Source organism: Acomys russatus, chromosome 5 (assembly GCF_903995435.1).
Source record: "Acomys russatus chromosome 5, mAcoRus1.1, whole genome shotgun sequence".
Taxonomy (NCBI): Eukaryota; Metazoa; Chordata; class Mammalia; order Rodentia; family Muridae; genus Acomys; species Acomys russatus.
This window is the reverse complement of record NC_067141.1, coordinates 61,845,417-61,864,276: the sequence shown is the minus strand read 5'-3', so window position 1 is coordinate 61,864,276 and position 18,860 is coordinate 61,845,417. Positions and strand designations below refer to the sequence as shown.

General features: G+C 38.0%; 1 protein-coding gene across 8 annotated transcripts in view; it reads left to right on the top strand.

Moving 5' to 3' along the window:
- The window catches only part of Hpse2 (heparanase 2 (inactive)), a 686,746-nt gene that overhangs the window by 451,652 nt on the left and 216,234 nt on the right, over window positions 1–18,860 (top strand). For 3 of the 8 annotated variants that reach the window (XM_051146595.1, XM_051146592.1, XM_051146596.1), the window contains 2 exons: window positions 1,207–1,380; window positions 15,916–16,087. The exons of 3 other annotated variants lie outside the window; for them this stretch is intronic. In XM_051146595.1, coding sequence (XP_051002552.1) covers window positions 1,207–1,380; window positions 15,916–16,087 — 346 coding nt within the window. The remainder of the gene's footprint in view (window positions 1–1,206; window positions 1,381–15,915; window positions 16,088–18,860) is intronic. 2 more of the 8 variants (XM_051146598.1, XM_051146593.1) reach the window with 1 other exon arrangement.

Sequence of the window (18,860 nt, the reverse complement as noted above, 5' to 3'; positions counted from 1 at the left end):
CTTCTTTCTTCTTCTTCTTCTTCTTTTGCATCTTTTTAAAATTTTTGATTCAAATACAATCATATCACTCCCCCTCCATCTCCTCCGTCCAGTCCTACCCCCTCCCCACCCTGTGTCACTCCCACACTCTTCCACATTCAAGGCTTCTTTTTAAAAATTCTACTTGATACATACGTGTGTGTGTGTGTGTGTGTGTGTGTGTGTGTGTGTGTGTGTGTGTAGAAAATATATAAATGCATCCCACTGGGTTCATTTATTATTGCTTGTGTATGTATTTTTTAGGGCTCAATATGTAATTGGATAGCCATTGAGGGGCTCATTCATAGGGAACACAATTTCTCTTTCTCTCAGCAGTCATCTCAGAGCCTGTAGTTATTCATGTAGGGTGGGGTCCCATGAACATTTGCCCATCCACAGTGGCATGTCAGCTGTTGTTGGCATCATTCGGCTCTTGTTTAAGCAGCCGCATTATCAAGATGTTATGGGTAACTTTCCTATCATGTCTAGAAAATACAATCTTATACACACTTTCTGGTTTTGAAAGCTGACCAAGGCTTACAGGAGTGAAAGAAACTGATGACAGTAATAAAGGGAAGATGATTGGCAAAGTGGAAAGAATCTAGAAATAACTGGGCATTGTACTAATTAATGGAAATGAGAGCCAATCAAGAGTGGCTATAATAAAAATGAAGGAATGGGGTGGATATGAGATATTTGGTATCAAGTCAATGTTTTTTGTGTTTAAGCTGATAATAAACATATGACATATATCCAAAATGGTTATAAAATGTCCATTCTCAAAAATACTCCGTGTGGACCAGAGTGAAATGATTTGTAATTCTTGGCCTGCTGAGTTTCTAAAACTGACCAACTAGTTTTTTGTGGCCTTATACCTTGACATGTATACTGTCAGTATTAGAACTAGATAATTTGGGAAATCCTCCTCTTTTAAACATCTGCAATTCTACCTGTTGGTTAACAAATACAATGTACTGTGAGACAGGCTTGGTTTCTGATGTGCAGGCTCTGTCTGAAATTCTAAGTTGCTGTTTCCCCCAAATCACCTCAAAACGCATCAGAAGGTAATGGTGTCCTTTACGAGCTTGTCTAAGCAGTTCCTTGCTAGCAGGAAAGGCTTCTGTAGTGGCTAATATTTTCCTTTTGTTGAGATTTGAAAGTTATAAGCCTTTCTCTGCTTCTTCCCAGCCAGGTCTCTAGACAAACTTTATAACTTTGCTGATTGCTCTGGACTCCACCTGATATTTGCTCTAAATGCACTGCGTCGTAACCCCAATAACTCCTGGAACAGTTCTAGTGCCCTGAGCCTGTTGAAGTACAGTGCCAGCAAAAAGTACAACATTTCTTGGGAACTGGGTAATGGTAAGTAAGGATGTCATTTCCTATGAATTGATAAAATAAAGGAAAAAATAAGTTGACTTGGAATATAATCTTAGTTAGAGACTCACTTTAGGGCACTGCTCCAGAAAACAATTGAGATGCTTGGCCACTGAGCTGACTGTTGTCTTAGTTAGGGTTTTTCTTACTGTGATGAAACACCATGTCCAAAAGCAACTTGTGGAAGAGGAGACTTATTTGGCTTACATATCCCAAGTCACAGTCCACTGAGGGAAGCCAAGGCAGGAATTCAAACCGAGCAGAAACTGGAGGCAGGAGCTAATACAGAGGCCATGGAGGGTTGTTGCTTGCTGTCTTGAGCCTCATGGTTTGCACAGCTTGCTTTATTATAGAACTCAGGTACCACCAGCTCAAGGATAGCCTCACCCACAATGGGCGTGTCCTTCCCCATCAATGACTAATAAAATTCCCTCCAGGTCTGCCTACAGCATGATCTTTTCAAGGCATTTTTCTCAGGTGAGTTTCCCTGTTCTCAGATATTTCTAGCTTGTGTCAAGTAAAACTAGCTAGCACAACTGTCAACATGGTATAAGACCAAAGTAGTTAAGGGCAGTAGATTCAGTTAATTCACACCACATAGTTCTCTCTGGATACCTCCTGCAGATGTGGTGGAAATCACACACAGAAAGAAAGAAAGAAAGAAAGAAAGAAAGAAAGAAAGAAAGAAAGAAAGAAAGAAAGAAAGAAAGCCAGGCACAGTGTGCTGATGGTGACTAACAAGTTCATGTTAAACCACATAAAACCTGAGCTTTCTTGTGCAATGCATAGTTGAGGGAACATTGGTCCTGAAAGATGATCCTTATAAAATAGCTCATTGGATCCTTGCCAGACAAATTCTTGGAGCACTACATGCATTGCACAGGTGCACTTGCTCATATTTATTGCATACTGGAATTTGAAGTTTTCTTAACAAGGCAAAGGAGAAGGAACAAATAAGAAAAAACTATATATTTTAGCAGCATCCACCAATGGAACCCAACTTTCATCTTCTTTCTTCTTCTAGTCTCTCTTCATTCCTGGAATAGAGGAAATTTTAAAAGAATTGGGGTAAAAAGTAATAGAGAATTTACTAAACCAGAGAGAAATGGTTGTCTTTGATCTGGCTTTCCTTTCTTTTTAGTATATTGTACTATAGAAGTAAAATTAAAAAAAGAAAAAACTCAACTAGTTACAGATAAGCTAAAAATAAAAATAAAATCTTACTCATGAGTCATTGATGGGAATGTGGGAATGCTTTTTCAGAGTTTTGAGAACTTGGAAGGTGAGGGTTGGTTCAGCTAAAATAATTTTTCACTTAATATAATTGGAGAAGTTTAGTAGCAAGACCAAGTGAGAAGAATAAACATATTTCTATACAGTTATTGATTAAGAACTGCCCTTCCCATCTGTTCTTTCCTTCAAAATGCCCTATATAATTCATAACCAGAGCAAAGTACATTCAAAGAGTGTTATTACTTGACCACCAAGCATGTGATTCTCATCATCATCTTTTGAAATGCCTCTTCAGGGCTTACCGAAAGTAAAAGGCCATTTGAAGGGAAGTAAGAGGCACTGTTGTTATGTGCAAACAGGGGTGTAGGTGGGGCTAGAAAAGTAAAGAACCAAATTTATGACTTATGGATTTAACAAAGCAAAAGAAAGTACAAGTCAGCTTGTCAGTACTTAGTAGGTCAGTTTGACTCTCTGTCCTGGACAGTTTCAGCATAGCCTTTTCTTTCTCCTTCCTTTTTCTCTTTTATGTGTTTCTTTTTAATTCTCAGACATTTCAAGTACATTCTCACTTACAAACAAGCCCTTCCCAAGCAGGGAAGGGTAATTTTAAGGTAAAGTTGGGAGAACGCTAACTGTGCTAATGCACATCAGGTATGCCCTCTTTTATGTTATTCTTTGAAAACTTTCACAAAACTTTTAAAAAATATTTTGATTGTTTGATAGTTTTACTCACATTTCCCTGACCTACCCATCTCAGTTTATCTTTTGGGTTTCCAGAAACTGTAATTTGTTTTGCAGTTACTGGGTACATCTTATATGGTCATATCTTACAAAATACCAATACATTTTGTTCACAATTCTCTGTGGTTTGTGTGTCCTTTCCTGCTCAGGGTTGTTGGCGTGGTCACCACTCATGCCTGGATTTGTTTCTCCAGTTTTCTTTCCATTTTCTTTTGTATAACCTTATCTTTTGGATAGAATGAGTGACAAGAAATCTGGCCAATCCTTATCACCCATCCTTTCATTCTTTTCCTCTTACCAAGCACATTATCTCAAGAACAAATCTAGTGCTTGAAAACCAAAGTAGGCATTTGTTCAGTTGTTTCTTCTAGAGTGGCTGGATTTGAGGTGACTAAGTCTGCTTTTTAGTTTTTCCTTTGAAATTAAAGAATAATGAGGCTGTACCCACCCAGGCAAGGCTGTACCCACCAAGGCAAGGCTGTACCCACCCAGGCAAGGCTGTACCCACCAAGGCAAGGCTGTACCCACCGAGGCAAGGCTGTACCCACTGAGGCAAGGCTGCACCCACCAAGGCAAGGCTGTACCCACTGAGGCAAGGCTGTGCCCACTGAGGCAAGGCTGTACCCACCGAGGCAAGGCTGTGCCCACCGAGGCAAGGCTGTACCCACTGAGGCAAGGCGTGCCTAATATCAAGAGGCAGCAATGTGACATGTTCAAAGGTCTAAGAAAGGAGACTTTCCTGACAAGATTTTCAAGATTATTTTGTGGCTATAAAGTGTGACACCCATGAATTGTAAACTTTGTAATTGATTAATAGTAGGTGATAATTATAATGTATTATATTTGTATTACTCACTGGTGAACTGAAATAAAGAATAATAGAGAATTGTACCACTGGGATACAAACTGGGGAAATATATAAGAATTGCAATTCAAGTCTGTTCTACAGAAGTGGTGTTCTTTAGAAAATTGTATTTAACAATAAAAATTAGCATAAGATAATATGCTACTTTACACTGAATGGCCACTTTGGAAATCTATCTGGCGCTTTCTTAGAAAAATAGGAATAGGGCTTCCTCAAGACCCAGCTATTCCACTCCTTGGAATATACCCAGAAGATGTTTCAGCACACAACAGGAACATATGCTCAACCATGTTCATAACAGCCTTATTCATAATAGCCAGAACATGGAAACAGCCTAAGTGTCCCTCAGTAGAAGAATGGATAAAGAAACTGTGGTACATTTACACTATGGAATACTACTCAGCTATTAAAAACAAGGAATTCCCGAAATTTGTGGACAAATGTATTGAACTAGAAATGATCATAATGAGTGAGTTAACTCAGAAGCAGAAAGAGTCAAATGGTATATACTCACTTATATCTAGACACTAGCCCAAGGGGCACATCCCATGAAAGTCTTCACTTACCAGGAAAGTGGGTGAGAGGGGAAGACATCCTATTGGGACTTTAGGTGAGAGAAGCAGGGAAGAATGGGGAAATAGAAGGATCCAGAGGGTCCTAGAATCCTACAAGAAGAACATTATGACAGGGAAATCTGGGCCCAGGGGTCCTGCTCAAACTATGGCACCAGCCAAGGAAAATGCATGCAGTAAACTTCGAACTCCTACCCCGATCTAGCCAATGGATAGGACATTCTCCACAATTGAGTGGAGATGGGGACTGACTTTCACACGAACTCTGGTGCTCCACATTTGACTATGTCCCCTGGATGGGGAGGCCTGGTGGCACTCAGGGAAGGCTAGCAGACCACCAAGAAGAGACTTGATACCCTATGAGCATATACAGGGGGAGGAGCTCCCCCTCAGTCACAGACACAGGGGAGGCAAGTAGGGAGAAAATGGAAGGGAGGGAGGAATGGGAGGATACAAGGGATGGGATAACAATTGAGATGTAATATGAATAAATTAATAAAATATTTTAAAAAATAATAAGTTGAATGACCACTATATTACATATTTGTTACAAATGTATTATAGAAATGCTTATTTCCATAAACTAGTAAAATCTACTAGGCAATTATTAAATCAGTGTCATGTATTTGTACCCACACTGGGCCCATATAGGGTCACCTATTCTCTTCTGATTTTAGCTATCTAATTCAGTTCCTTGGTGTCTATTGTGTCACTTGATATAACAAATTTTTTGCCTTTAGGAAACTTATCCTTTTAAAGATAATAATTATTTATCTTAGCTATCCAGGGTCATTCATTTATTTGCTAAACATTTACTTGACTTTTACCCAAGAATAACTGTAACAAATAAATAATATTTATACATCTTATTATGTATATCCACATATATGATAGCCTTCCAACGTCCAGACACAAGCTGAACCACAATTTTAAACGTATTACCAGTTATATAATATATAATCATGTTTGGACAAGTGTTTCAAGGGATAAAATTTTGATGTCAAGCAAAAACTGTAGGGGAAGTAGAAGGAGGAGGGAAAATAAAAAACTATAGTTTCTACATGTGCTTGCTTTTCTCCTTTCCCCCTTCCAATCTGCATCTCACGGCAACCTTCTCCTTGTCATTTCCTGCCCTACAGATTCCTGCACACATCAACATGATACTTACTTAGTATATGATTTGAGCATGTACTGTGCAGAATATTATGCAAGTATGAGATAAAAATAAAGTTTCCTTGGGCTCCATGATGGTTAATCTTGACTGCATGCAAAGTGCCTAGATTAGAAAACACACTTCCAGTTGTGTCTGCACTTCCAGAAATGCAGAAGAGAAGGCCTAAGAAAAAGACAGCCTGCCTGAAGGTCCTCACTCAGTTCTGGAGTAAGGACTGAGAGCGAAATAAAAGAAGGCATCTGCTAGTGGGGCGCTCTCTCTCTCTCTCTCTCTCTCTCTCTCTCTCTCTCTCTCTCTCTCTCTCTCTCTCTCTCTCTCTCTCTCCTTCCTGATGGCTAATACTAGCTGAAATGCTTTGCCAACACACTCTCCTTACCAATTCTTCTTCCTCACCTCAGGACTAAAATAAGGCAGTTGGTCTGCTGTGTGCTGAAACCCTTAGTTAAAATTAACCCGTCCTCCCTTAAAACTTTTCTCTCACACATTTGTCAGTGATAAAAATTCCAATACACACACACAAACACATGCACATATACGCATATACTCATGCACACACATGGATGCACGTGCATGTGTACACACACACACACACACACACACACACACACACACACACACAAAGACTGCCACCAAAAAGGATTGTTAATAGAAAGTACTAGCTGGAAATATGCCTCAGAAGCTTTTGTTAACTGGTTTGGAGAGGATTGAAGATGTACACTAGGGAAACCCTAGAATGATACACCCAGAGCCTGATGGGAGATTCTGGTGGAAGCACTGAAGACCAGAAAGCCCACATGACTGTGGATAGTAAAGACTATGCTTGTGGCGCTTCACATAGGAACAAGAAATCCACTGTGAAATGAATCAAAAGTTATTCGTGTTACATTGTGGCAAAGAAATTAACAATTTTTGTCCATTCCCTGACATGTTGTAGAAGCCTTAAATTAAAGGGGATGAACTAATTAATCTGGCAATGGAAATTTTACTTCAGCCAGGCCTAAATTAAGGCTATAGGAAGAGTCTTGACAGGAGCCTTTGTCTGTGTATATAGTTAAAATTTGTGAGAAAAAGGAGAACAGAAAGATTTGAAGAACTTGCAGCTTGGGCACAAGAAGCATGATCAAATTTGGGATTGAGGAGGGTGCGGTGGTTGAAGACATCAGTCTAATTTTTTTCTTTTGGAACGTTTCGGGCTTTTTATTTTTAATTTGTTTACTTTACATCCCACTGTAGTCTCCCCTCCCCGTCTCCCCTTAGCCCCACCCTCCTTCCCTAGTCCTCTAAAAGGGTGAACTCTCCTCCCCTATCATTTGGTCCCAGCCTATCAAGTCTCATCTGGACTGCCTGCATCCTCTTCCGCTGTGGCCTGGCAAGGCCTCCTTGCCAGGAGGAAGTGATCAATGAGTGGGCACCAGAGTCCATGTCAGAGGCAGCTCCTACTCCCCATATTATGGGACCCACAAGGAGACTGTGCTGCCCTGTCGACTGCATCTGAGCAGGGGGTCTTTTTAATGAGTAATAACATATAATTTGCATAAAGAAAGATACCTTGAGAGGGTCTGGAAAGCTGGCCAGCCCTATCCACTTCAGAGTCAAAGGTAGAAAGGAGTAAATTCACTTGAAATATTTTGCTTGGAGAAGAGAGTTTGGGCTGCCCTGTCAGCACAGAGCCTCCTGAGGAAGTGTTGCCATACATCCAACCGCCGAGTTGCTTAGCAACTACTTGAGCTAATAGCATGTCTTGGTGGTGTCCTTCTGCTGCTTGATTTTTAGGCAAACAAAGCACAAGAGTTACAGGGTGATGAGGGCTTTTGCCCAGATTTCAGATGGAAGTCTGGAGGCAGACAAGGTATAGCAGGGAGAGCAGGCACATTAAATATGTGCTATCAAGTGACACCTTATACAATGAGGTCAAATTTTGAATCTTATTTAAAAGACTTTCATCTATGATTGTGATTATGTGGCCTCCTACAGAGAGAGTAATTGGAGAAGACATTTCCAGGAGTCTGAGAAAGATGGTAGTGAACGTGTGGAGCAGGCAGGATTTTTAAGCTGATAAATGAAGTCAGGATGCTACTGTGACTATAGATGCATAATCTTGCCCGTATTCCTATGTAATGCAAAGAATATGCCATAATATAAGTTACAGACTCTAGTGCCAAATAAGGTATCAATATGGTTTATCAACTGTAACACTACCCCAAACCAAGACAAGATATCTATAATATAGGAAATTGAGTATGATTTGTCGTGTGTATGCCTGTGTGTGGTGTGTATATGCCTGTAGTAAGAGAAAACTAACTATTCAGACCTCTTCATTCTATATGTGCAACTCTCTGTAACAGTAAAATTGTTTCTAAAATACAAGACTGAAATACACTAAGACAAATAGATTTTGAACCATAGTGGAAACAAACACCTTAGAAAGATGAGTGTACCTCTCCTAGGCTTTCATTGCTTCGTGTGTAAAATTAGGAGGCTGTACTAGATGTCCACACCATCTCTAAAATTCAATGAGCCGCAGTCATTAGAAAGTGCCTTTCTTATTATTATAACCTCCATTGTAAAAAATAAAGTCAGTCTACTAGGCTGACAGTATCAGCCAGGAATCCAAAAGCGCATTAGCAATGCCAAGCAACAACTCTGACATTATTGGTCACAGTATGCTAGAACACTCTTTGGAAAAGATGTTTTCAGTTATTTGAAAGTAAAAAAGGAATCACATAATAATATGCAAGGTTATGAACTCCAGACTCATTTATTTTGCCTGAAATTTTGGAAAGTTCATATGTTCCACTCAAGGAAAAGTTTGGAAGTTTACTTTCTAGTCCTAGGCCTCCTTTCCTTGTGCTGGAAGTTCCAAAGCTTTTGGTATAATCATACCACTGTAATTTTTATAGAAATGTGAAGGCTGGCAATCAATAATTCCTGAGGGGAAACACCAGGTGATAATGCCTAATTATTGGCTGTGCTGAGCTAGTATCTCAGGCCTTCCAAGTCCCTAAAGCTTGATGTCAATTGATCCATCAATGAGCCAGTGCCAACACATAGTGCAGTTCTGCAGTCATATTTTTAATTTATGTCCTTTGTAATTCTATAAGTAATGCCAATCTTGTCAAGACAAAATCCTAAGCAATCATATACTGTCTTTATGACATTGATATTAAGCAGGTGTATAAAATGTTTTTGCTTCATGAAAATTTTTGGAGATGAAGGAAACCTTAAGATGCACTAGGATTTAGTGATGATTTAAATGTAGCTTTGCATCGATTTTATGCATAACTGTTTTTAAATTGTTTTGTATTTCTCATGCAATGTATATTTTCATCAAGTATAATGGTTGCTAGATGGGCAAAAGCATGTATATATGGACACATAGTCTCATTCCTAACTTCTCTAGTTTTATACTGCTTTGGTATAAAGGAGTTAAAATTATACTATGTATATAAAGCAAGTTAAATATTCCTGGGTATAGGTAGTTAATAAAAATAAGGAAAATTTTAAAAATAAAAAATAAAAAGGAAGATGAGTATAAACTTTATAGTCAGTTTTAGACACAACTAGCAGTTGAAAGAATATTGTTAAACAGGAATTGACATAGGCGTATCTTGAAAGAAGACATACAAATGGCCAACAAGCACATGAGTGTGTGGTTATCATCATTAGCCACCAAAGAAAAGTAAATCAGTATTTCACCACTCAGTATGTTAGCAGTAGGCTTTTCCCATGCAATATTTACTAAGCTGGAGAAGTTTCCCTTCTAGTCAGAGTTTGTTGGGAACATTTATCATTTTTCAAATGCCTTTTTGTGTTTGTACATACCGATGCTGTACTCTGGTTGTTCAATCCATCAAAACAGTAGTTTATATTCGTCGGATTGATATTAAATCAACCTTGCATTCCTGGCATTAGTCCCACTTGATCACAGTGTTTGACTTTTTTGTATATGCTGTTGAAATTGGTTTGTATATATTTTCTGGAGAATTTTGTATCTATGTTTATGAGGAATATTCATCTGTAGTTTTCTCTAAGTGTCTCTGTCTACCACTGGTAACAAAAATATTGGCCTCCTAAAGTGAATTGTGAAGCATACTCCCTCCTGTTTTCTGGAAGACTTGTAAGGAATTGATATTTCTTCCAATGCTTAAGAAATCTACTTGAGTCTAGGCTTATTTGTTTTGTATTGTTTTGTTTTGTTTTAATTACCACTTCAATGTATCTTTTCTGTTTATATGTTTCTTCAGAGTTTCTAATTTCCTTAAGTCTGGTGCTTTGTTTATTTTGTGAAACAATCTCTCTGTAACTTAGGTTAGACTCAAGCTTGCTATGAATCTCATGCTGGCCTTGAATTCATAATTCTCCTTCCTCCGCCTCAATTATAGGCATGAGCAAAGTTGGTTTTAATCATGTATGTCTTTCTTGATTTTTTTCATCAACTCATTATCTAGTCATTTCCATAAAGTTATTCTTAGTAGTCCTTTACCAGTTTAGCTATTTGAGTTCCTTTATGGGTTTCATTATTTATTTTGTTTTCTTCCTTAGTCTGTCCACCTAAGGGACTGTCAGTCAACATTTTCTTTCATTGATTTTTTTTCTCATTTTAATTGCTTCTTTTATTTTTAGAGATTATAATATAATTACAGTATTTCTCCCATTCCTTTACTTCCTCTAAGCCCTCCCATATACCTTGCTGTCTTTCAAGTTCGTGGCCTCTTTTTCATTTAAGTGTGTGTGTGTGTGTGTGTGTGTGTGTGTGTGTGTGTGTGTGTGTGTGTGTATCTCCTTTCTGGTCTTTATAATGTCACTTTTTTATATATGTTTTCAGGGCTGATCGTTGGGTATTGTGAAAACAGTTGGTATGTTCTTCCCTGGAGAAGCCTGTTTCCTCCACTCAGCATTCCTTACTTGCCTGCGTTCCTTTGTTTAGTGCTGAACCCTCATGGATCTCCCTATTTACTTTGACATGACCTTATTCAGCTCATGTTTAGGTAGTCATGTTGGTGAGATTTCTTTCTTGTGTGTGTGAATGAAAAGACTGGAGCATATTGGGTCTCACCTTCTATTTCTCTCCATCCCGTTGCCTTGAGACAGGTCCTCACTGAAGTAGAAGCTTGTCTTCTTTCCTGATAGGCTGGGTGGCCAGCAGTTTCTCAGATCTACTTGCCTTCACTCTGCAATTCTGGGTACAGACATGCACAGCCATTTTTATTACATAGGTGGTAAGAATTTAAACTCAAGTCTTCTCGATTGCCAACTATTCTTGCCTCTTAGGCATCTTCCCATTCCCTTTTTCATTTCTTTTTTCTAAGTTTTTCTTTTTTTAAAAAAAATCATATTGTAATATATTTAGCAGGAACATATGCATTCTATTTCTTCATTAACTACACAGATTATTACATGGGGACAGATCATTGGTTTCGATAATATGAATTTTAATTTCATTTGATGATTATGATAAAGCAGAGACCCTCAGATTTGCATGCTATGTCCATGGAGTTGTCATTTGGGTATTATTTTTTTTAATTCATGTGTATTGGTGTTTTGCCTGTAGATATGTCTGTGTGAGGGTATTGTATGCCCTGAAACTGGAGTTACAGACAGTTGTAAACTGCTGTGTGGGTACTGGGAATTGAACCTGGGTGCTCTGGAAGAACAGCCAGTGCTCTTAACCTTTGAGTCATCTCTCCAGACCACTATTGTCAGGTTTTTTTTTTAAGTTACATATTGGATTCAATGCCAAAATAGTTGACAGAATAAATATAGAAAGCTCTCTTGATTCTGATTTAGCAGTAACTAGGAAAGAGGATGTTCACGTACCAAGCTATTTATCATAGCAAAAGTGCAAGAGGTTTCCCCTGTGGTTATTTTTTTTTAATATTTATACAAATATTTTGAGCCTGTTTTTCTCTCCCTGAGCTCCTCCCAGATTCTCCTTAACCACTCAACTTCATGTTTGATCTTCCTCTCTTTCTCCTCAAAACTTCACAAACATAAACACAAACACAGCAAAAGACAAAACGAAAAGAAACCAAAAGCCCACACAACCCAAACTGTTGATCAAGGGATATACATTGTATGATTTAAAGTATGAGGTTTATGTATATATTAGTATTTCTCTAGTTAAAAAGTTGTTCTGCATGCCCTGGAAAACAAAGTGTATCCTACTATTGTTAGGTGAAATGTTCTGTCAACCAGACAGGCCAAATTAACTTATAGTGTTACTCTAATCTTCTACCCAGCTTATTGAACTATGTGTCATGACTTTACATGGAGTTATATGACTGAATGTGGGGGTCGAGAAATTTTACCAACAGCAAATTTCTGAATATGTGATGACTGAGAATTATTTCAAAATTATCATTGTAATATACTCTGACAACAGAAACTTTAAGGGAAGAAGTTTAGATTTGCAATTCCAAATTATAACCCATCATTGCAGGGAAGCAAGGCAAGGACATTAAACAGCTATCCACAGTCAAGAACAGAGAGAGAATGGGTGTGTGCATTTCTGCCACTCTTCTTATTCCCTTCACTCTGACACAAACAGGGACTCAAACCCTAGAAGTGGTGTCATCCACGGTGGGTTGAATCTTACCTCATCAATTAACGTTATCAAGACAAAACATGCCTACAGGCCAGCCTAACCTAGGGTAATTCTAGATAGTGTCAAATTGACAAATAAAACCAACCATCACAAAAATCAAATGTGCTGATCCAGGATGTTCTGGTAGCACTCACTGTGTTGCATCACATGACTTGGTTCTGCACACGTACTACACATGTTTTGTACTATACTTGCCTTGGTGCTAGGCAACCTGAATGCTGCCTGTTACACTTCAGCTAAGATGAGAATAGTGTATCTTATAAATTTCCTCTGAAATACACAGAATTTTGCTCTTACATAAAACCATTGATATAATCATTGTGGAAAACAAAGACTACCATTTTTGTGACATCACTCCTCAGGATGTAAGTATCAAATGAGTATTATCTCCAGACTGGATTGTGTTAGAAAAATTGGTTTAAAACCTAATATTTGAGGTTCTTACTTGAGTTTCAATTTTAAAATTATTAAGTTAATTCTGTGATTAGGAAGATTTTTCAATAATTTTCTGAAATGGCCCCAAACATACTTCTGACATTTTGTGCTTTTATTTATACAAAGAAGAATTCTAAGTATTGATGATTATATAATTAAACAATAAATTAACTCTGAAAACATTGAAGATACCTATCCTCTTCAGGATCAAATATTCATCCAAACTTTAATATGCTTGTTTACTTATGTAAATGGGTTCTTTATCAGCATGTATGTCTGTGCACCATGTGAGTGCAATGCCTATGGAAGCCAGAAGAGGGTGTCACGTCCCCTGGGACTGGAGTTACAGATAGGAGTTAACAACCATGTGATGCTGGGATTGAACACTGGTCCTCTTAAAGTAAGCAGCCAGCGCTCTTAACCTGAGCCACTTTTCCAGTCCACAAGGTTTAATTCCTATGTAAAATAAACACATCGATATATCTCTTTAGTATGTAATTTGCTTTCATCTTAACAACTAGTAAAACTTTTAAGTACCAAAGAATCAAAATTGTCTTCTTTTGTTGTTTTATGCATTTGTTATTTTATGTGTTTGAGTATTTACTGAAATATGTGCATGGAGGCCAGAGGAGGGCATGAGATACCCTGCAACTGATATTAAAGATAGTTGTCAGTTGCCATGTGGATGTTGGGGACCAAATTCAGGATTAATGGAAAATATGAAAATGGAAAATTACTGATTTATCAAATAAGCATATAAAGAAACTATACAAATCAAATGAAACTCTTGAACTGAAATATTTTATTACATATAGGAAAACAAATGAGATTAATAACTGAATTTTCAGTAACAATAGAGGTGAGAAAACATAGGGATAATATATTCAAAATTCTATGAGACACTACACTGGAGCAAAGTTTCTTTGTTAATCTGGAATTATTACTGCTTGAAACAGACAGTGAAGTGTTAATTCACTCCATTTCCATGTGACCTCATGCATCTGTATAATCACTGATAATAATAGAGAAATTAATTTTGGGGACTCTGTGCTTAAAATTAATTTCTCTATTATTATCTTTTATTCTTTTTAGCTCTTTGAACATATCTATAATTTTGAAGTTCTTAATTGCTGAACAATCTAATATTAGAGGCTTCAAAGAGTTTATATTGACTTCTTTCCCTTTCTTGTATGTGGTAACACTTCCCTGTTTCCTTTTCATACCTCATGATTTTGTTGTTGAAAGTAATGCATTTTAGGTAATATGTCAGAGAAACACAGAATTATTAGTTGCCCATCGCAGAGGTTGGGCTTATTCCTCTTTGTTTAGTTTTTTAGCTACCAGAACTAATCCTCTAGCCTATCTCTCTTGCATCAGGTAGTTACCGATATCTCCAATTAAAACACTCATTCTTTAGGAGCTGGAGAGATGGCTCCATAGTTAAAGAGTTCTGTCTGCTCTTCCAGAGGACCCGAGTTGAACTCTGGCATCCACAGAGTGGCTCATAACCACTTGTAGCTCCAGTTCCAGAGGTGTCTGACACCCTCTTCTAGCCTCTGAGGACACTGTGTGCACAAGGTACACAGACATACATGCAACAAAGCACATAGTAAAGGTTGTTTAAATTAATCCTTCAAAGATATTATTAAGGTCAACTACCTTGAAGTTATCTTTGCATTGATATAACTTAACGATGAACAAATACTTCATCAGAGTTTGTGCTTGCTTAACTTGAGCCAGAAAGGCAGGGCCAGTAAACATGCTGATGAAAGGGGAGCACAGTAAAAACTTAGGTTGTAACCTGCTTTCTTATGTCTAGGGTTCATATCCTTGTGGGAGTATATAGGTAGCCAACGCTCTCTACAGTTCCTTCTAAATATATGCAGCCTTCAGTACTAAAGGGTGTATAAGAGATATTATTAATTTTCATTGTGGCTGTCTTGTTTCTCAAATTTTCTTTTAAAATATAACGTGAGCCTGATAATCTATGCTTTGTTCCACCCAGGATCACAGCTTCAAACTATCTGAGGTGGTGGCTTTGGGGGGCTCTTGTGTCAGCTACCACAAAAGCTAAGAGCTCCTGCTTTAGGACTCTTCATACCCTTCCAGTGCCAAAACAAGAGAACATGGTTTTGCTCAAAATTATTTCACTCAGCTATTTTGTTACCAATGAATATCAAGGGTGCTTTTCCTAACTTTCTGTGTAATAATCATTTAAGAAGGTAACCCTTCTTGTTATTTCTATTAGTTTCCTAGACTTCGCAATAACAAATTCTGACTTAAAACAAAAGAAAATGTTTTCATTTACTCTTTATGAAGGCAGAAGTCTAAAATCAAAACATCAGCATGGTTGGCTTCTTCTGGAAGCTCTGAAGGAGAATCTACTCCATACCTCTCCCCTAGCTTCTGGAGGCTGCAAAATTCCTTAGCATGGCAGCATCTCTCCCAGCTTTGTGTTGTGTTTGTCATCACACAGCGTTTCTCCCTGTGTCTGTATCTGAAGGTCCATTTCCTTTGTGTTACAAACACAGCAGTTATAAGACGTAGGGCCCACCCTAATCCTGACTACATATTAACATAACATCCTTGATGACTCTAATTCCAAATTAGGTCATCCTGAAGATCTCGTACACAAGTCTGGATGACGGTATTCTACGAAGCATACCGTTGTCACACATAATAGCATTTGAAAATGACTACGGTCTCTGTTGTGAATCAGGTGATGTTTTATGAAAGTAAGTTTGGAAATGAGTGGAGCTGACGTTACTAACACGACTGTTTCTGTTTCTTAAGATAACTTATATCCTCTTTTGTTATTTTATTCATGCTAGTAAGAAAGGGGCTGGCAGACCCTTGCTCTTCTCCATTCTAATTTGTATGTCTGTTTTTAATCTAGAGCCAAATAACTATCGGAGCATGCATGGCCGGGCGGTAAATGGTAGCCAGTTGGGAAAGGATTACATCCAGCTGAAGAGCCTGCTGCAACCCATCCGGATTTACTCCAGAGCCAGCCTGTATGGCCCCAATATTGGACGGCCCAGAAAGAACGTCATTGCTCTCCTAGATGGGTAGGTCAGATTATTTAGCTCTCTTACAGAATTGCTCATTAAACATAGTAGAATAAAGTATTTGCTATTTTGAATTGCTTGCCTGTCTTCAGCTCTATGAAGAAAGGAGAGGTTTCCTCATAGTGGTTTACTCCTAAACTCTTCAACAAACAATAGAACTCATTGTGAGGGCTTCTGGAATTGAGAGTAGGAAGAAGCATATCTTAGACTCTAGGTGGCTTGAACAAAATGTACTATTTGCAAAATTATCATTTAATATAGGATTTCATTGAATTGTTTCATATTTTCAAAAGATTGGAAAACATTACAAATATTTACAAATTAAAGTAAAACTGAACTAATACTTCAGTAGCAGACAGCCTGTATGATTGTTATCACTTGCTTGATTTTGACTGATCTGACTAACATCTTTTGTGTGTTGGTGCAAAACATGTTGGCTGTTTTCTAATTCAGCTCTGGAAATGGGCCAGCCTTGAACTGAATAATGGATATGTACATGCAGATTTGGTCTTGTTACACATGAAAGAAGAGCCAGACCATGAATTTGTTGCCAGTAAATAGGAAAAATTAAAGTTAAAGACATTTCTTGAGCAACAGCTAAGCTCTAAGTAATATGCTAGAACTGATAATAATAATAAACAAAACAGATATCTTCTTTGCCCTCATGGAGTCTTCACTAAGCTAGGAGAGGCATACAACAATCATGCGCAGGACAGTGTGTAGAAGCAGTACATGGTTGTATTAGTGACTATGAGTGCTGTGGCTTAATTGAATTAGGGAAGTCATGGAAACATTCCACTAAGAAGTGTAGCATAAAGAATTATTAGTTGACTACACAACATGAGAAGTGAACAGTCCCAGTGGTTATTTTTGCTTCTATAGTTGTAGCATAAAAAGCATGTACAAAGACCTGGAAGATGAAAGCTGGGAGAGCTGTGTCCTATCGGACCCTGCAGGCACAATGAAGGACTTCTGTCCTTTCTAATTGCATTTGTGATGACAGGATGTTTAAGCTGGAGAAGGAGATTGTTTGTTATATATTAATTTTTTACATTTATTTTTTATTATAATTTATTCACATTACATCTCGATTGTAATCCCCTCACTCTTATCTTCCTGTTCCCACCCTCCCTCCCATGAAATTTTCAACAAAAAAAGAACTAAATTGCTCCTGAGAAAGAAAAGGAAAGAAGAGAGGGTTTAAAAAGTAGTTTAGGTAAAAATTCACTGACATATGTACAGAAAAATGCCTAATATTAAACTTCACCTTGCTGATGTTGTTGCAACAAAACTCCCCGTGCCTCCCACAGACATTAGTAACTTGTCTATGTCCATACGCTCAAATCAAGGCTAAGGTCATCAGAAAAGAAGCTAATCCTATGAGTCATGGAAACATGTTCAGGAGACCTGTTTTTCTTTCTTTTCATCTCTGTTTATGCTTGCACGACATTTCTCTAACCACCTGGGCTTGGTCTACATATGTCTTTGGAGACTATCTTATTCAAATTGAACTATAGGGATAACCATCTAAATGCCACATATAACATGTGACTCTCCCAGCTTCCTTGTTCTTATTCTTGCTTCAGTTAAATCTTGACTTTGGGCCTTGATTCAACATATATCTATGTTAAGCCTCTCCTGTTCTACTGTGGCTCCCTTTAATTTTAATTATTCCTATTTACTGGCAACAAATTCATGGTCAGGCACTTCTTCCAACCCTGTATAACAAGATCAGAGCTGCGCGTACATATTCATTATTCAGTTTGATGGTGGCCCATTGCCAGAACTGAGTTAGAAAACAGTTAACATTATGCTTTGCACAAAAGATGTTTTTCAGATCAGTCAAAATTAAGCAAGTGATAACAATTCTACAGACTGTCTGCCACTGAAGTATTAGTTCAGGTTTACTTTAATTTGTGACTGTGGTTTTCATGCTAAGAAACTAAGTGTAGATGTCAAAAGTATCATTTAATAAGTGTGATGAGATTAGGGTCTCTGCTAGAGATATTTGTTAATTTTGGACATTTTTAGCACAAAACTGAGACTTAAAGCCATAGTAATAGAGGATATATGTTGGCATAAAAAAAGAAAAGAAAGAGGGTTTAGGTGGCCAGCCAGGGGAAGCTGCATGTCTAATGAAGTCAGAAAACTGGTAAGAGCAGAAAGATTGAGGCTCAGGAAGAAAATAGACTTACAGTAGAGAGAGCGCTGGCCAACCAGGAGGATGACACAAAAGTGTCTTTTGGATTTGGGCAGCATATAGATTGTTTATGACCTTGAGAGACAGTTCAAGAGAGTGAGGGCTGAAGGTGGATTGGAGTGGTTTGCAGGGTGGAGAATAAGAGAGAGCAGGCAATGAGGTGGCCAGGAGTACTTAGAACAACATTTACTGCGAGGAAAACCAAAGATGACCAAAGGGAGATGTGTCACCCAGGGAGACGACTCTCTCCTTCCTTTAACTCGGAATGAAGTAAAATAGGTTTGTAGGTGAGGGTATACCCAGAGAGACCGAGGAGGGCATATAGCCAAATTAAGACACCCTTTAGAGTTAGAAGAAATGGACACCAGAATGATTTGCCTTCTGTAGAGGACAATTCTCCCATGGTGGTAAAAGGTAAGAAACAAATAGTTTTCTGCATTGAGATGTTTAAAAAGTCATATTTATGCAGAAAATATGATACCCACTATAATAAGTGAAATTAAAATGTTGAGTTTATATACATGATAGAAATCAAAGTGCATGTAAGCTAATATGTTGGGAATACGATGAGAA